General features: G+C 35.2%; 1 protein-coding gene across 1 annotated transcript; it reads right to left on the reverse strand.

The window, feature by feature from the left end:
• Positions 1 to 3609: 3609 nt before the first annotated feature.
• LOC129789098 (homeobox protein goosecoid) lies at positions 3610 to 16865 on the reverse strand. The gene is made up of 3 exons (XM_055825736.1): positions 15951 to 16865; positions 13336 to 13601; positions 3610 to 4472 (listed from the first exon to the last, which is right to left on the reverse strand). Exons 1-3 carry the CDS (start codon positions 16384 to 16386, stop codon positions 4260 to 4262), a joined length of 915 nt encoding a protein of 304 aa, XP_055681711.1. The 5' UTR covers positions 16387 to 16865; the 3' UTR covers positions 3610 to 4259.
• Between the last annotated feature and the right edge of the window lie 783 nt (positions 16866 to 17648).

A 17648-nucleotide genomic window follows, 5' to 3' on the forward strand; every position in this document is an offset into this window, starting at 1 on the left:
CCACATTCCCAACTATTATATATATAGGTATAGGTACCTACATTAGAATTCTTGCCATATGTAGATCCCACACAATACAATGCAAATGCATTGGAAATGGTTTTAATTGTTCACCTTCCCTATTGAGACCATGAAGCTTTTCCTTTGCAACTGTGTGACCAAAATGATCTTTTCTAAATGAATTACCTTGAGAAATTATTTTGCATAATTTATGTGTAGCATTTATACGAAGAATTCGGTCCATTTATCCGAGCAATTTAGCCTAATTTATTCAATTCATTTCAGCTAAAAGGTGGGTGAAAGCTTTTGGCTTAGAAACTGGATTATTAAAGCCTAAAGTCCTTCTGTGAGTAATTCGGAACTTGTTTAATTTAATTTTTATATTCTCTTATTAGAGTTAAGAAAATTCTTTAGTTTTTCCTTAAGTTTAAGGATTTGTTTGATATTGAACCGAGCAAAATTATAAAAAATTTCGAACATTTGTACCCGAAAACTAACCATTTTCCTTAAATAAAAAAATATATTAACGAAACTGAATTGAGCAAAATATTGCAGAATAATTTTAGTGAATAATCTGTTAATTTTTAATGCTCCAGAATGTCTTGATGCTTTTCACAAACTTCTTTTCAAAAACTAGATTTATATTTTTATATCTCATCCTTTCATCCACAAGTCTTCTTGTTAAAATTATAAAATTAATTTTAAATAAAATAACATTTGTTTCATAGATCTATGCCAAAAACAGACAAAAAAAGAAAATCTAGCATAAAGAGAAAATGATTTTCTTTTTCAAATTTTAATCGTCAACTTTCTTGAATTTTCCCACAAAAGATTTCCTTTTGTATGGCTTTTGTGTGTCTAACATGCGGTATATGGAAAATGCCTTTAGGATTGTCAAGCAATTTTCCATGAGCGATATTTCCTCAATCCATCTCTTGGTGTCATTGTATGTTGTTGTCAGATAATAAAAGTTTCATGAAAATCAAATATCTGGACAAATATTCTTCTCAAGGGTGTGTCCCAGCCGTTCCCCTATATTCACATTATATATGTAGGTAGCATACATAATATGAATATGTATGAAATTAACTGTGACAACAGGGATGCCCCGCATATGCAAATATATTCAAAGTCCATGCCCTGTCGTACATTTTCCTTTTGGTTGGTAATATTATGTATGCTATATGTGAATGTCATATAAGATGATCAAATTTCAATTGTACGGCTTTTTGCCCTCTCAGCCACCCCCATTTTTTTGGTCAGATACCACAAGAAGGAGGGAGATAGAGAAGGAATCCCTTGTGGGTGGAAAGCAATTTTCCTCGATTTGCACGGAAATTGTATGCGGAACATAAATTTGCGGAGTAAACGCGCCAAAAATGGCAAAAAGGACATCCAAGGGACATATTTTTATGTTTACTCTCCAGCAGAGTGAAAGAAAGAGATCCCAGAGGCACTTGAATGATCAAAAATTTGTCGGATGAACTTGTAAATATCTCAATATTTATTTTACTCCATGAGAGATTAAATATTTTGACTTCACTCGAAAGATTAGTATAATTCTTTTCATTATTTTTCTTTTTCTTCAAGAAACTTTGAAAATTTACACAAGCCCGCGTGAAGTTCATTCACGATCCTCGAGGGTTTTTGATCATTCACAGCTGAATTTATTCAAATTTTACGCTGAAACACGATTATGTTAATTTACCTCACTTGCGGTAAACCATCTTATTTATATGCCTAAAAGCACAAATATTAACTAAAATTTTTTGTATTTTTTTTAATTAATTGTGTTTTAAAAGAATTTAAGCGAAATTCTTCCTTAACCCTTAAATTCGTAATTTAAGCAGCAGACATCCCTTGAAATCCTTTTCGTGGTATAAATTTTTTAAAATGTGCGCGCTTTATCGAATTTCCTCATTAACATTTGATGCTGGACAAATAATGTTCTTACCTCTGGAGCATAATTCCTCAAAATTCCCTCTCCCAGCTTTTAGCCACAATATGAAATGATAGACAAACAGCCACATTTTCCGGTCTTTAGTAACTCAAGAGTCGAACAAATAATGGGCAGGAAAGCCAAATATACACACAACATTACAAATGGTTGACTTCCATTTGGGAACCTCTCTTGCTCTATCTCGCACCATTTTGCCTTCCAAATTCTCTGGTTCCTTTCGCATATATATTTATTTAATATCTCTCCCCTTGAATGTTGAAAATATTCATATTTGCATTGTCTCGAATCCTTCTCCTTCGTCCAGGCTTGCTCTTTCCTGCTATATATCATCGTAAAATGTAACTAAACTGAAAATTTTCTTCTCATGGAAAGGCAGCTGTAGAGTTAATGGGGAATTAGATGTATGATTAGGATGTAATTTGCGTATTAAATTTGGGGTTTTGAGTGGAAGAATCGTATTAAATTAATAGGAGTGATTAAAAAATTAAAGAATTTTCTTGAGTTTATTTTTTATGATTTTTTTTGAAATCCTGCTTTGAATTCAATATAAAAGATTAAATTATTGACTCATCATTTCGTTTCCTGCGTCTGTTGCCGTCTTAGGAATTTCACCGAGAAAACAGCAGAAAACTCACATTAATTCTGTGTTAATCTAAGATTTTTTCTTTCAACATTTAAAAGTACAAAGATCATTATGTTGTGCATTTCATATAAATTAAGTATGTGAAAACAACTGATGATAATATCTTTAAAAAGTTTATCAAAGCTTTAGAAAAAGCTTTATTCAAGACAATTTCGAAAATTAAAAAATTCTGATGTTCCTTCAAAAGAAAAACTAGAAAATACCTCATTAGTCCTTTTAGCTATGATTCTTACGATTTTAGTTGTCAGGTTAAGGCTATCAATTGCAATTAAAGAAATATTCTGGTGGAAATCAACTTTGTGCGATGTGTACTTATGGTATTTGCCAATGGTAAATAGACGAAAATCAAGGCGATGGCGTAGAAACGATGGCGGTTGGTCCTTTCTTTGCCAAATAACCCTCCCCAAATGCGGCTGGTCTGCCGTCGGAGACCGCGCGCTATTTTCCACCACCAGAGCATCCCCATTTTGTATTTTCGCGCGCACAGTGATGAGAAAAAGTCTACCAACAGTTTCCCAGACAATGTATGCAAAGCGGAAAATTTACATGGCAACATCACAATATTTTACACATAACAAACTCTGACCTTTGCATGATGATGATTATAAACAGCTTACGCTCTAATTAGGTATCCAAACAACTCTAAATCCAATGATAAAATATATCAGCTCCTGTTTTGGGTTTTTACTCCGAGGATGTTTAGAGAGAAAATTAAAATAATGCCAGCCAAAGGCTAATTTAGACTACAAAAAAAGAAGTCATAAGCTGTATCAAAATTTTCACTAAAAATGAAATGACTATTTTATTGCTGCAATGAAATTAACAAAAAATTAATAAATGTGAGCATTAAAGGAATTATCAAATAAAAAATAAAACGTTTTTTGATTGTGTTTTCGAATGATTTTTTAATTTATTTATCAATCATCATTTTGTTGTGGTTAATTATTTTTCTAAATACATAAACACAGATTATAATTGATTCATTTTTAGGGGATATTCTGTACAATTTTGTTTGATATTGTGGATTCTATTTATGAATTTTTGAAATTATTTCAGGGAATGTTACATTTAATCTGTAAATTTATCTATTTTCCAATATTTTCTGGGTATAATAATTTTGTTTGTAAATTAATATACATTATTTTAAAAGATTGTATCACATTTAATATTATAATATTTTACTTAAAAATAGTTGAAATTTAAATATAATCTCTCTGTCCTTTCTATACAAATTAAATTACCTATAACAACACATTCGCATTCGATCGATTAGAATAAAGGGGGAAGGTGGAGTAGTCAGTTCTTCTTTCACATGGGAAAACTGAAAAATACATAGGTATTCTCGTTACTTTTTAAATGCAGGAACTTTTGAGATTTTTTAAGAGTTTTCCTAGGTCGGTATGAAACGGCATGTATACTACATGAAATAAGACAAACTTTAGGAATGAAATTAGAAAGAAGATTTTATTAAATATTCTTTTAAAAATCTATTTGAAAATTCTTAAAATTTTCTCTGCTTTGTAACGTCCTAATTTTATTCTTTTCAATCCCTAATAAAGTTTGTTTGAAAACTTTTAAACCAAAAGCTCCTGAAACTTGCCAATTTTATCGGATTGTGGTAAATTGAAGGATTTTATGTTTTTTTTTTTGCGAAGTTTAGGCAACTTCAAGGTCCGAAGAGTCTTCGGCATCACTGAAATTGTGAATTGATGTGGATAGAGGAAGAACTGGTGGAGAAACATCTTCAGTTTTGAGATTCGATACATTGCCTGCATTGCTTCCATTGTGCTCATCCTGGAGCTTTCGCAGTCTTTCCTGCTCCTCACGCTTCTGTTTTCGCCACTTTGCCCTGCGGTTCTTGAACCAAACCTAGAAAGAAAGGAAACCAACATGAATTTCTTTTTTTTTCTCAGACGCATTGAAAAGAGCATTTTTATTGACATTCAACTCTCTTTTCAGCTTTCTCTTTACTACCACCTCCATATGCTTTTGGGCACGAGAAAAAAGGATTAAACATATCGTTGCTCTTTCTCTCTAGAAAAAAGAAACGGTCGCTCTAAGCAGTAGCAAACATGACTCTCAATTTTCTTTGTCATCCTGCACCACAGCATTATTATGTGAAATGGTATCCTTGCACTACAGCAATTTGTCCATTTTGTTAATGCAAAAAAAAATCAAGAGAGAGGGTAAATAAATCCTCAACATTGATTGAGGACAAATTGCTTTGCCAAGGTGCGGGTTAAGCAATTTCTCTTCTTCTTTTGGCCACCACTCTTCAGGCAAACACAAAAAAGGCTCGTAGGTTGGCAGCAAAGGGGACATCGAATTTTTTTTTTTGGTGAAACTGCAGATTTAAACGAGACCACCCTTGTAATCCTGATGCACCAACAAAAGGCCACAAAAAGGATTGAGAGCTTGTTAAATTTTTCGCATGAACTCTCATGTAAAAATAAACAGCCAGATGCTATTTAATTCACAAACTCATCTGATTTGCCTCAAGATTATCCTTTGAATTTTTCGAAAATTGCGATCTAATTTTATTTTTTTAAGGTTTTTTCTTATTTAATTATAATCTTTACTAAAATACAAACATCTCTTCATTTACATAAAATTGAGGAAAATCTTCTGCACACTCATGTGGGTATTTGTTGATGGAAAATTGTTATTTTAAATACACCTAAACACTCTTTATGCCACAAATCAGGTGCTTGTGCGTATTAATTTTCCCGTGGGCCATTTTACTACAGCAACAACAATTTTTCTCACCCACCCCCGCACCTGCCCATAGACTCATCACGTTTATATCCATTGCGGTGCCCGCCTCTTTGAACGCCCTCGCAAAATCTGAATGAATCGTCCCCATGTGTATCTGTGGGTTGCATTTGCTGAAATAACATTGGGGGAAAATTCATCCCCTCTCTGCGAGTGGAAAACGCGCACACTTATGGGTGGAATAATAATATAAAATTTAACTATATACCCATGTTCCCGTGTGTTTGGATAGGATGGCTAAATATATCAATTTTCCTAATTAAATAACAGCAAACATTACATGAAAAATAAATTACTAATGGTTCAATTTTGGGGTTAGACTTTTGCTGCTCACTTAACGTGTTAGTTATCAGGCCATTCCAGAGGGGTTTTCCTCTCCGGCTTCAAGAAAGTCTATTTCACTGTGCTCTTCAGGATATCCCGGAAGGATTTCTCAACACATGCTTTTATTATTAAAATGTTTGCATTTGGAAGTATATAGTTTTGTGCGGGGGATGAGGGAGAAAATTCAGGGGTGATCCTTTCGAAAGCACCTCCGCAGGGCATCTTTCAGTGAGTGGAAATCCTCATCTGTTCACCCTCAAACCCACAAATTCCCATTTCACTTCTTCCCCATCAGCACCTTTGACATGTTATCGTACCCCATAACTGAGAAAATCCCTGGAAAACCCCCTATATGTGAATTATTTTGGTGAAAAAAAAAGTACATTGAAAAATTATAAATATTCAATTTTATGTGGAAATGGGTGAAATTAATGCCTTTCCACTCAAATTTTAATAAAACATAATAAAATTTATTTTTGATAGAAATTAACCTAAATTGCATTAAAACGCCAGATTTGCTTTCTTTCCATTAAAAATTAATGTGTGTAATTAACAAAAAATGCATTCATTGTAAATTAAAATTTTAAATTAACCCATTATGATTGAATATGTCGTTGTTATTAATGCAAATATTCCTATTATACGCTAAAAAAAAATCCCAACCAGTGTTGTAAAATATATTAGAGAATAAATACTCAAATGGTGATGATGTTGTTTAGAATTTTTAAAATAATTTTTAGGAAGTTATCTTTGTTAAACTGAGCTTGTAATTTTGTTAAAAATAGGTAAATTTCGCTCATTCTTTTGAAAATAAATTAAAAATAATGGAAGACTTCATCGAGCAACCATACAGCATAGACCAAACAACCCCGATTCATTTTTGTCACAATTGAGAGGACATGAGAAAAAGACAAAAAGGACTTTAAGTGCTCAAGTGTTTGTGGACAAAAAAATGTACATCGAGGTAAAACACGTAAAACATTATAACTCACAATAATATTCTTAGTCGGATGGATTAACTCATGAGAAGGATGGCCAAAGAAAAGATTTCGGTGAGAAGTTAAGATCCTGCCGCCTTTGTCGGCATTTGTGATGTCCCTAATTCTGCGTGGGTTGCCGAAAAAAGGTAAGATGGGATGCTCTTTTCAGTTTGTTAAATTGCAATTTATATTGGGCGTTCTATTTTGGAAGTACATGTACCAAAAAAAAATCTCAAATCATTTTAATGTCTGGTGGAGGAGAATTTGATGTGTGTAAAATCCATAAAATTGTCACTCTTCATTAGGGAACACCCTATCAACTTCTAAAAGACAGACTTTGTGCTCATTGCACATTGGGGGCGAGAAAAAAGGAGATAAATTATTGAAATTGTTTCTTGGAGTGACGCAAGGATTGGCTGAAAGGGCAATTCCATCAAAGGTAAAATGGGCTCGAGGGTGAGATATTCACAGGATGCGTAGGTAGGTATGTATATATGCTGAGCATAGAATTTGCATTATCTCCCAATGCTGGGAGCTTGCTCTCTGTCTCGCTTTGACGGGGGTTGCCGTGGAGATTTCCACCATCCCGTCGGGGATCCATCCCATCGAGAGGATGGAATTTATTGCATTGCATCCAATCCTTGTCTACATCACAACCCAGCACAGTGATACAAACATTTCCCAGCAAACAGTGGTGGTAAGCCTTTGATCAGAGCCCAGAATAGAGGGAATTTAATTTAACAATGTGAATAACATCAAAGGCTTTCAATACTGGATGTGAAACATGGTTAAAAATGACTCTGTCATCCATATATCAACGTACAGAGACATGTAAATTCGTTTACCAATTAAGAATGGAGCACAAAGACTTTTTTTTTCAACATCCCTCCAGAGTATGTATGAAGCTCAAAGCACAGGATATTTCGATTTTACGAATTTATTTAATTAACGTTCACAAAAACCATTGAGCCCAAAGAAATTTTCTTCCGTGAATACAACAATGCATGGAAATGAGAGAGAAAATTTTCTTGAAAATTACTAAATGAAACCCATCGCGGGTTCCCTTCCACCTCCCTCCTCTAGCCGATATAGCTTAATTGTTACTCTCGAAGAAAACGCACCAGATGAGAGGCCATCTAAATGCCAAAGTGATTATTGAATTTTTGTTTTCTTTTCCTTCCCCACCCACGCATACCAACCCCCCACCATCCAGAGCAATGGGCTTCCTAGCATAAAATATTTTCATTACAAAAAGGACTTTATAATAATTTTCTTACACTCTCCTCGAAACGCCATTCCACTCGCCCTTTTTCATCTCCAACGCAATCATTTAATTAGCAATTGTTATTTTAAACTTTATCCAAACACCCCCAACTCATTCCGACATTTCTGTTATTTTTCTTTACATCATCCTTCTCGGAATATTATGATCTTATTTCCATCTTTGGGTGTGAGGGGTGTATTAAAAGCGATTTCTGAATATTTAACAGGGAAATTGTAAATCATGAGAAATTCGATAAGAATTGTAAATTGATGATGGGATAAGGAAAAAGAAAAAAGATGAGAAACAACAATCAGACGTTCTAATAATTTTTTTCCAATTTACAATGTTACATTTTCCCAAGAATTTCCCTCAAACTTATTAAAATTTCTAACTTTATTTATATAGTTTACTTATTCTTTCGAATTAATAGATATGACTGGAGAGAAGTAATAAAAGTAAATTGGATCCATGATTCATTCAAAACTTTTCATGGAGTTCATTTTAATTTTAATATTTTAACATAGTCTAGATACGAATAGCCTTTGTGACAAAGGTCGGTTAATATCTAGAATGTGATACTACTCACCTATCTTAATTGAACTAAAAACAAAGTTTTTAATTGGACAATATTACATATAGAATGAGGAGAAATAAAATAGCATAAACTATAACTACAAAATCAACCACATGACCGATTTTGATTAGTTTGAAAGTTTAGGAACAAAAGACAAAAACATTTGCTTCTGAAAAAAAAATTAAGGCAAGTTTTATTTTGTTTCACAGCACCATACTTGAGTAATATGTATGTAATATGTATATGGGAAAAGTTTTTGGCGTGAAAATTTAATAAATTTTCCCGATTTAACATGCCAAAGTGTACAAAAAGAAAGGTGATATATTTGAAATATTTATCATCACATAATTAAACTAAATTCTACTAATACTAATCTATAATTTACACGTCAGGGTCAAATCATTTGCTTATTACAATGCATTTGGGAAAATTAGGTAGGCACTAAAACCAAATATCCCCGGAAAATGTGTAATTTATTATAAATTTCAAATTATCCACAATATCGCGAACAATCCTATCACTCTTGGAATATTTACGTAGAAGGGCAGCCTATATGGAAAAGAGCTAAGGGAGAAGGGATGTTTGGAGAGTTTTCCTGAATAGGGGATGGAGTAACATATAACAAAAGTACAATAGAGCAATGTGCCCTGTTGAACACCCCTTCAATCAGCAAAACGTTATTATATTACTTTACGTTTAATCCATGTATTGTTTCATAAATTTATGATGAGATTGGAAGTCCACGGCTCGTGGTTGCATGCAAAGAGCCACTCTCAATTTCGCCCCCCAGCTCTCGGGGATGCGAACGTACTGCGGGTGGGTTTTGTGATGATGGTCGAGGGTTAAAATATACATGCAAAATTTGGCCCAACCATCAGCATTTGGGCATCACCACCAGCCTTTTCGCTAAATCATCCTCACTGGGTTCACTGCTCACCCACTCCATGGGGTTCGGGTTAACCCCATATGGTTCGGTGTTTCGCTCTCGTGGTTTGTATTTTTTGACTACCTCATCTAAAATTGATTGAGAAAAAAGTCCCACTGTTTGCACAACTCTCTGTCGGATAATGAGATTAAATTTTATTTTATTCTTTCATGGTAACGTGCGTGTTATCTTAATTCATTCTACCCCCACATACGTGCTCGGTTAAATAGCATAAAACCGCGAGATAATAATATGCGATTTTTGTATTATATATAATCTAATCTACTTAATGCAATAAAATGGACGAAATTAATAAAAAATTATATAAACGATCTATTAAAAATAAAGGTTTTTCTGGTAATTTTGAATTAAATTTCATTCAAACATTTACGCATTATAGCGTTCGTTTGGATTTTATTGATCTCTAAATTGAATAAATATAATTGCATGAAAGGATCTCATCGGGTCTTTCACATTGAATACTCCATCTACGTTAACGTTTTCCAAAAAGGATCGTTGGCAATTTCTGAAAAGCTCCGCCTTTTCAATATGAATTTCTCATTATGTATACGTCTCCTGTCTCAAAATGAATATATTTAGGTATATCTCTATGTAACGAAGTCATCCGTCTTTCTTCATCCCATACAGAGCGCGTACCTAACTTTCTTAGTTTGTATACCATGATGCGAAAGACACATCCCCGTCGTGACAATGTACCAAACAACACTGAGAGAGAGAGAGTCCTTTCAGCCATTTCCATAACTCCCCATTTCCGCACGACTGAACAACAAGCATTCTCTACAGTAGACAATAAAAATAATATGGACGATGTACAAGACAATAAATAACCCAAAGCTGATGTCGCAAATATGTACATTGTATACAAAAGGAGTCACAAGATGTCACAATGTCTTATATTTGCTCCCTCGGTAATAATAAATTCAATTTTTTCCTCCAAGAATTTCTCATCTCTTTATACCAAAAGCAAAAAAGTGAAGTCATAGAGAGAGAGATGGAATTGAAAATGCTATTATTATAATTTTTACATAAAATTTCTTTTGCTTAACTTGCAAAAACACCCAGGAAGAAGAAAGTTATTTTTTCTAATTATGATAAGATTTTATGTAACATCTTTAGCTGGTCGCATATAGCCTAAGTTGTTGCGCGCTGTGAAACCTGCATAGTGATGATGATGAACATCTTTAGCATCAACTTTTCCATGAAAACTCACTCCTTTTGTATACCTAAGTTTGTTATGTCCCATATGCTATATAGTTCTTCTATCGCTGGAAAAATATGCAAATTAAAGAAAATCATAACAAAAGAACCAACAGGATCGGAAATAAGTATACATTTTATAAAGAAAAAATTATAGAGAAGAGGGAGAAACGCGCATATCTTGTGAAAACCCAACAATCTGGGTGAGACTAAAATCAAAATAGGATCAATATCTAAATATTAAGAAGGGAAAATATTCCATTCCACAGAATGTTAGTTGATTTAGTAAATGGAGTGAATGTTATGACAGTGGTCTGAATTTCAAATGATATATATACCGTCGGATTCTGAATAAATAGCAAAATGGATGAATCTTATGGTATTTCGCCTTTCCTCGTCATTTCACAATTTTCCCCCATTTTCATTTTCTCCCTACTATAACGTATACCATCCCCCATAACTCCTTTTACCCACCAAAGTTCCATCGTCACTCCTAAAAAGCACCGCAAAGTCCCCCACCATCATTGGCAGTCCAACCCCCAAAATCTATGTATATAAAACGCTCAACATACATATATATTACCCAACGTCGTGTACATGGGGAGCTATGTATCCGTATAAGATGAAAATGCGAAGAGAGGAATAATTTCATCTTCCTCCATTTGTTATTATTATTCTACTTTTCCGGGGCAAAAAGGATATAATGTGGTGTATGTGGTGGTTGGATATTCAGATGATGGCAGAGTTAATTCATGAATCGGATATCGCCCCAGGAACGATCCTCTTCACTCACTCACCCCTTAACCGCCGCCCCCTCATATTCTCTTTTCTGTTTTTTTTCCACCTTAGTCACTCACTCTGTATTTTTTCATCTTTCTGATATGTATTTAGGAAGCAAAATCTTCAAACCATACTTTTAATTTGTATAAACCTCTAGGAAATTCTTACGTTAGGTATACCTATATTTAATTTGAAGAAATATCTGTGGGGATAATTTTGAAAAGCTAATCTTAATTTACAAATGCAAAAACTTTTTTATTTCCTTTTTTACCCTATGCTTCTCAAGGTTTTTCCCTTGTTTATTTCTTCCGAAAATAAATAGCAAAATAAAAACAATTTTCTTTAATTTATTTATCATGGAGATGAATAAAGAAATATTATTCAACATGATGTTGGCGTAATTTGATTATATATTCCACGTAGGTAAAATATTCTTGCATTAAATAAATTAAACATTAGGCAAATAAGAAAAAAAAAGAATAATTGTTTAGGTAAGAAAATACTTAAATCTATTGCAATAAATTAGTCTAATGCCTTAGAAATTATCTCACTGTCATACCCACTTGTCCTAAGTCAATGATGATATAGAGTTTTTTTTCAAAACTGTGACGGTGATTTTACAAAAAAAAAAATAAGCCAAGAAAAAACACTGTGGTCAACGAAAGATGATGGCAAGAATGCTAACCATTCGAAGGAGATGGAGTTTAAAACTAATAAGCTACTGTTTAGTTGAGTAAATAAGGCTTTCTTTTGTTTGACTTCCTCCAACTCTTCGCATATTACTTTTTCCTCTTGGCCCAGCCGTGGTAAAGAAAAATATTGGAGAAGTCATCAGAGTTTCGAGGAGATGCATCCCAACTCATAGCCCCCAGAGAAGCTTAGTAAAGAGATTCTATTATACACACGAGAAATTATTTCGATGGCACACCTCAAGTGAGAAAAGTAGATGCAGTTCAGTACTAATTCATTCATTTTCCTCTCACCTTCATTCACATTTAACTTCTATGCAAAGTGCTTATTAAAGATGTGAACTATGAGGATGAGATTGAGACTATGAAAGGCACATGGAGATCCACTTCATAATATTCCTGACCGCACCAGCACATTATACAATGTTTCCCATGAGTGCATCCCAAGTCGTTAAATAAGGAAGACAATTCTGCTTTAAATCTTCAAGTGTACACACGAAGTAGGAGAAAGATGGAGATTCCGTGGACCATCATCTATGGATTAGTTATGTTTATAATTCTCGCCCCGATGACAACTCAATGTGTGGCCATGTATACACTTCTTTACTTTTGTCGTATCTTTCTTGGTAGAAAAATGTTGGGTAATTTTGTATTCCTTATTTTTTTACCTATTCTGCCCGAATAACACTTTCAGGGGTAATTGTCTTCACATTTATGCATAAATACAAAAGACAAAATAATCAGAATGCCCCCACGCGTCTTTTGGCAATACCCAATTGACTTTTCTAATCGCTTAAAAGATAGTCAGCCAATGAAGAAGGAAGAGACACCCTTTTTTTACACCGCCGGGAAAAGTGGGAAAAGGATTTCTCTCCCTTCTGTAACTTGTCATTGGAAAATGGGAATTAATTACAAGATTGTTTGCTAATAGGGTGACACTCCTAATTTGAAAATGAACTTAATCTTATTATTCTGTCACCAGTGATCTCTTTGAATTTATTCCTCAAACAGAATATTAAATAAGACCAAAAATTAGGGGTATTTAATTAATCAAATATTTAAAGATTTTTATGGGAGTATTCGATGAATTAAATCTTTGATTCTTACGCAAAGGAGAAGGTTTATTAAAATTAAGTCTTTAAGATTTCACAGTCGTGACATTTTTTTTGTTATTAATGAAATAAAAAAGAAAATTCATAAACATACCTCGACTCGTTCCTCCTTCAGATCAACCTTTAGCGCCAGTTGTTCCCGTAGAACAACATCGGGGTAGTGAGTTTTCTCAAAGGTTGCCTCAAGTTGCTCCAATTGCTCTTCAGTGAAGATCGTTCGATGCCGTCGTTTCCGTTTTGGTGGTGGCCCACCGAGTCCTCCGTGGTGGCTCATTGTGGCATGAGCTTGCATTTGGGTGGCAGCAGCATGAGCAACTGCTGCTGCGTGCATGTAGTTGGGGTAGAAATTTGGGTATGCCACTGTAAAAAAAACGGAGATGTTGAGAAAATAATAAGAAAGTGTGTGAGATTTGTTTATCTTGTGGTGGACCAAAAATCCACACAGAAATATTTGCTTTTGGGAAGGAGAAATGAAAGGAAAAGAAAATCAAGGGGAAGGATAAAAGAATAAAGTCCTTACAGAAGATGCTTTTAGTGGAATCTCTTCTCAACATATTTTCGTTTTTTTGCAACCCCTCATCAACCACTTGCCGCGGGAGGATTGTATCTCAAGGGCAGATGGTTACTTATTCAATTAATCAATAGTGTTTTTCTTTTGCATTTAAAATGCTTCAATTTGGGAGATAAATTGTGGTGAGGGTGTGGGATTTATGGGGTGAAGCTTCATCGCGGAGTATCGAAATTTTTTTCCGTCTACGAGGGGTTAAATCATGAACGTGTATGGCAAATTTTACAAAATGCTAAAGAAACTTTCTAAGGATTCTCATCTCACAATACGCATATCTGGTGTATCTCGATGCTACTTGTACGCTCCACACCATGCATAATCATCTCCCCGCATGAGGAATAATAAATACACAAAACCACATATGGTTTCGCTGTTTTTATTCTCTCCGATTTAAATACACGATTCAATGAATTTTCCTCAGGATTGTGTTCTTATGCCGGTTAAATATTCGCTCTCCTATATGTGGCACAGGGCTTTACCCCCGCAGCACACACTTTCCAAATAGAATTACAAAAGCGATTGTGATTTTTGCTCTTGTGCCTCCTTTTATTGAATCAAACCCATTCGCATATAGAGATTGAGTATGCGATTGCTCGTAGTCCCTGTGTGTGTGTATCACCCCCGCCCCCCACAGGAGGTAGTAACGGGGGTGAAGGAATCAAAATCAAAATCAACTTTTATACTCCACTTTCCGGGGATTGACGATCGAGCCCGTGGGATGCGGAAAAGGTAAACAAAGTCCTGAAAATTCACGCTTGAAGAATTTTTTTTGTACCTTCACCCCGCGAGGAACCGCAACTTGTTATTATTTGGCGCTATAAAATTCTCCCTTTACTCATGGAGAAAAAATCTCCATATATACATTTTTTTCAACACCCCCAGCGTTACAACCCTCAAAAAATGGATTTTCTCCAACCCAGTGTTGTTCATAAAGCCATAATCAGAGGTATTTTGCCATCATCGGAATTGATAAGTGTGAGGATTCGGTGGTGAAAAATCCCAAATCTGCTGGATTAATTTTAAATAAACATGGCATCACTTTACGCAACCAGACGACCTTCTTGTAAAAATTCTCTCTCCTCCCCCATCATGACCCCCACACACACACAATTTGTTCATGAGTAAAGAAAATCATCTTTCACACCCCGTCAAAAATTCTCTCATATTCTTATCAAAATATTTTAAAAAAAATCTGCACAAAGCACGAGAAAGCAAAAAAAAAATTACACCCTCCACAATCATCCCTGCAACCGGCAATTTCCCTCCTACCACACACTCCCATTCAACTTCTTAAAATAACAAAATCTCTCCGGTGGTAAACTTCTACCCAAGACAGCGTAAAAAATTAATCTGCGGAAAAATGTATTCAAAAGATCTTTCAGGATTTTTCAGCAAGTAAGATTTAAAATATGTATATTGCTTTATACATTTTTCCATTGGCAAAAGAGTAGAAAATCCTCCATAAGGTGAATTCTTGAGGTGAATGGTGTTGGTAAGAATGTAAGAATTTTCACATCCCTTCTGTACTCGGAGTGACCCAACATCTTTTGCACACAGGATTGATTTTATTATATTTTTTTGACAATAAAGAAATGAAAAAAATCTTCACAAAACGACTTTTTCAATTTTCTCTTTGGAGTCAATTTTCGGGTTTTTCCAATTATCCCAACATATACCAGAAAGGAAAAAAATAGATTTATTAACAATGTCCTTGAATAGCTGAAAGTTATTTCCGGTGAGTAAGAAAAGTATTCGATTTTGAACCAAAAATGTTTTCAGTTTAGTTAAAATAATTTTTAAAGTTAAATAAAGATTTTAAAATAAATTGATTAAATAAAACTTTCAATAATATCGAATTAAAAATTAAATATTCCTGTCCTGCATTTGTGTATGTAATCTGTGCACCCCGAAATTTTTATCCACCCTCTCTCAATTTAGAAGTAAAATCACCGATAGGATGAAAAAAAGCCGGAATAAAAATCACAAAAGGAAGAGGGTAGTGATGGTAATACGGATGATTGCAGCATTATCATAATTTACAACAATATTTAGGTAATGTGTTAGATGAAAGGATAAAATTACGCAAATTACGGGCTATGTATAATGTGAAATTTTGGGCAGTTAATGTGAATTTATTATACCGAGAAAATCTGATGTTGCACCGAATCCACTTGCTGCTGCGGCAGCCAAGTGACCCAGATGTAGTCCCGAGGGATGGAGCATAGCTGGAACACGGGTTGGCCTCAGAGGGCTATTCCCAATTGATGTAGCTGGTGGTGAACTGCTGGGACTATGCTGTGGCTTTGGAGCTAGGATGCTGTCAATGGTGAAGAGGGATGTATTTGCTGAACCAGAAACGCGTGAGTTGACTGTTGTGTGGTTCTGCACTATAGTCTGATGGGAGTCTGTACGATCGGACTGTGGCTTGAATTGCAACCTTTGCCCCAGGTAGCCACATCCTTGACCCCCGAGAAGCATGGCTGTAGTGAGGTAGCTCGTCGGTGATGCCGAGTCTCCAACAGGAGCCGTATTTGGGCTCCCACAGCTTCGAATGCCAGACGATGTGGTCTCCACCATTGAGACGGAGGATGGAGACGGCGATGGAGTCAAACTGCAGGGACTCTGTGAGGCCGGCGACAGATATTCGGGCTTCGTGGTGAGCCCAAATGGCCACAGTGAACTCAGAATGATGGAATATTTTTTGCCGCCGAATTATCTATTAAGCTCTTCCTTTTTTTCCCACACACAACGTTTTCACCGCAAATTTTCTTCACAGAAAAGAGAATTATTCTCATTCAGTTTTTCAAAATAAAATTCACATTAAACATCTCAATATTATATAGTTTTCTTCACATAAAGTTTAAATTTTCTCAAAGTTTTGCGATGATTTTTTTTTAAGTTCACAAATTGTGAGCAAGAATTATTTAAAAATTGTACGTTAAAATCACATTAATTCTTTACAACATATTCCACATTTTACACTTTTTTATTCTGCTGGATAACGCCAATCCCGATATGAGGCAATTTATTGAATTTAACAGCCAGGAAAGCAACTCTTCCGCGCCGTGGTCGAAAGCAGATTGTGCTATTATTAAATTTGAGGAGAATTTAACATGAAATATTTGCACCCAACAAATTCCACTGCGACTGCCAGAACTCTGTCTCGTCTCTTCTCCTGATGCCCAGGTATGTGTGCGAGAGAAGAGGACGGTTGGACGTTTAACGCAGGGATGCATTAGACTCCACCCAAATGGCGAAGATTTGTATTTCTGATTGTGATATTTTCCAGGAGACATGGTTAGAGAGTGTGAAAGAGGGGTAAGTTTAAGGGCTTCATTCCTGCAACTCTGTTCGTCTGCCGCTAAAACCCGGGGGTTATTTCGGATGGCAATAAGGATGAGTGAGTGAGAGACCGACTGGATGGTTAGAAGATTCTGGGGTATGCATTTCCAATGGTGGCGCATCATTTCGTTGTGAGAGATTGTGGAGGCGGTGCTTAGGATTTGCACCATTTAATTCTATAATATCAAAATTAATACCCTTTTTCCCATGCTTCGAAGTAGCTTACACTCCTGTGCTTTGGGCAAACAAGCAGCCAATGGATTATCACCACTCCTGCATCCGGAGCCCCCTTACCTCGCACCACCCCTCAGGCTTTGGAGCATATGCTCCCACCTCGTACTCTCAAATACATCCTGAATCACTTTTCTTACATAGTATAACTTCCACGCATCAAACTCCCCCCAAAACTCTATAGAAAATCCATTAAGAATTTAAGGAATCAATCAAACTTTCCTCAAATATTTCCTTACACCCCCCACCCCACACCATCCCTGGAG

This window comes from Lutzomyia longipalpis, chromosome 2, assembly GCF_024334085.1.
Source record: "Lutzomyia longipalpis isolate SR_M1_2022 chromosome 2, ASM2433408v1".
NCBI classification, from domain to species: Eukaryota; Metazoa; Arthropoda; class Insecta; order Diptera; family Psychodidae; genus Lutzomyia; species Lutzomyia longipalpis.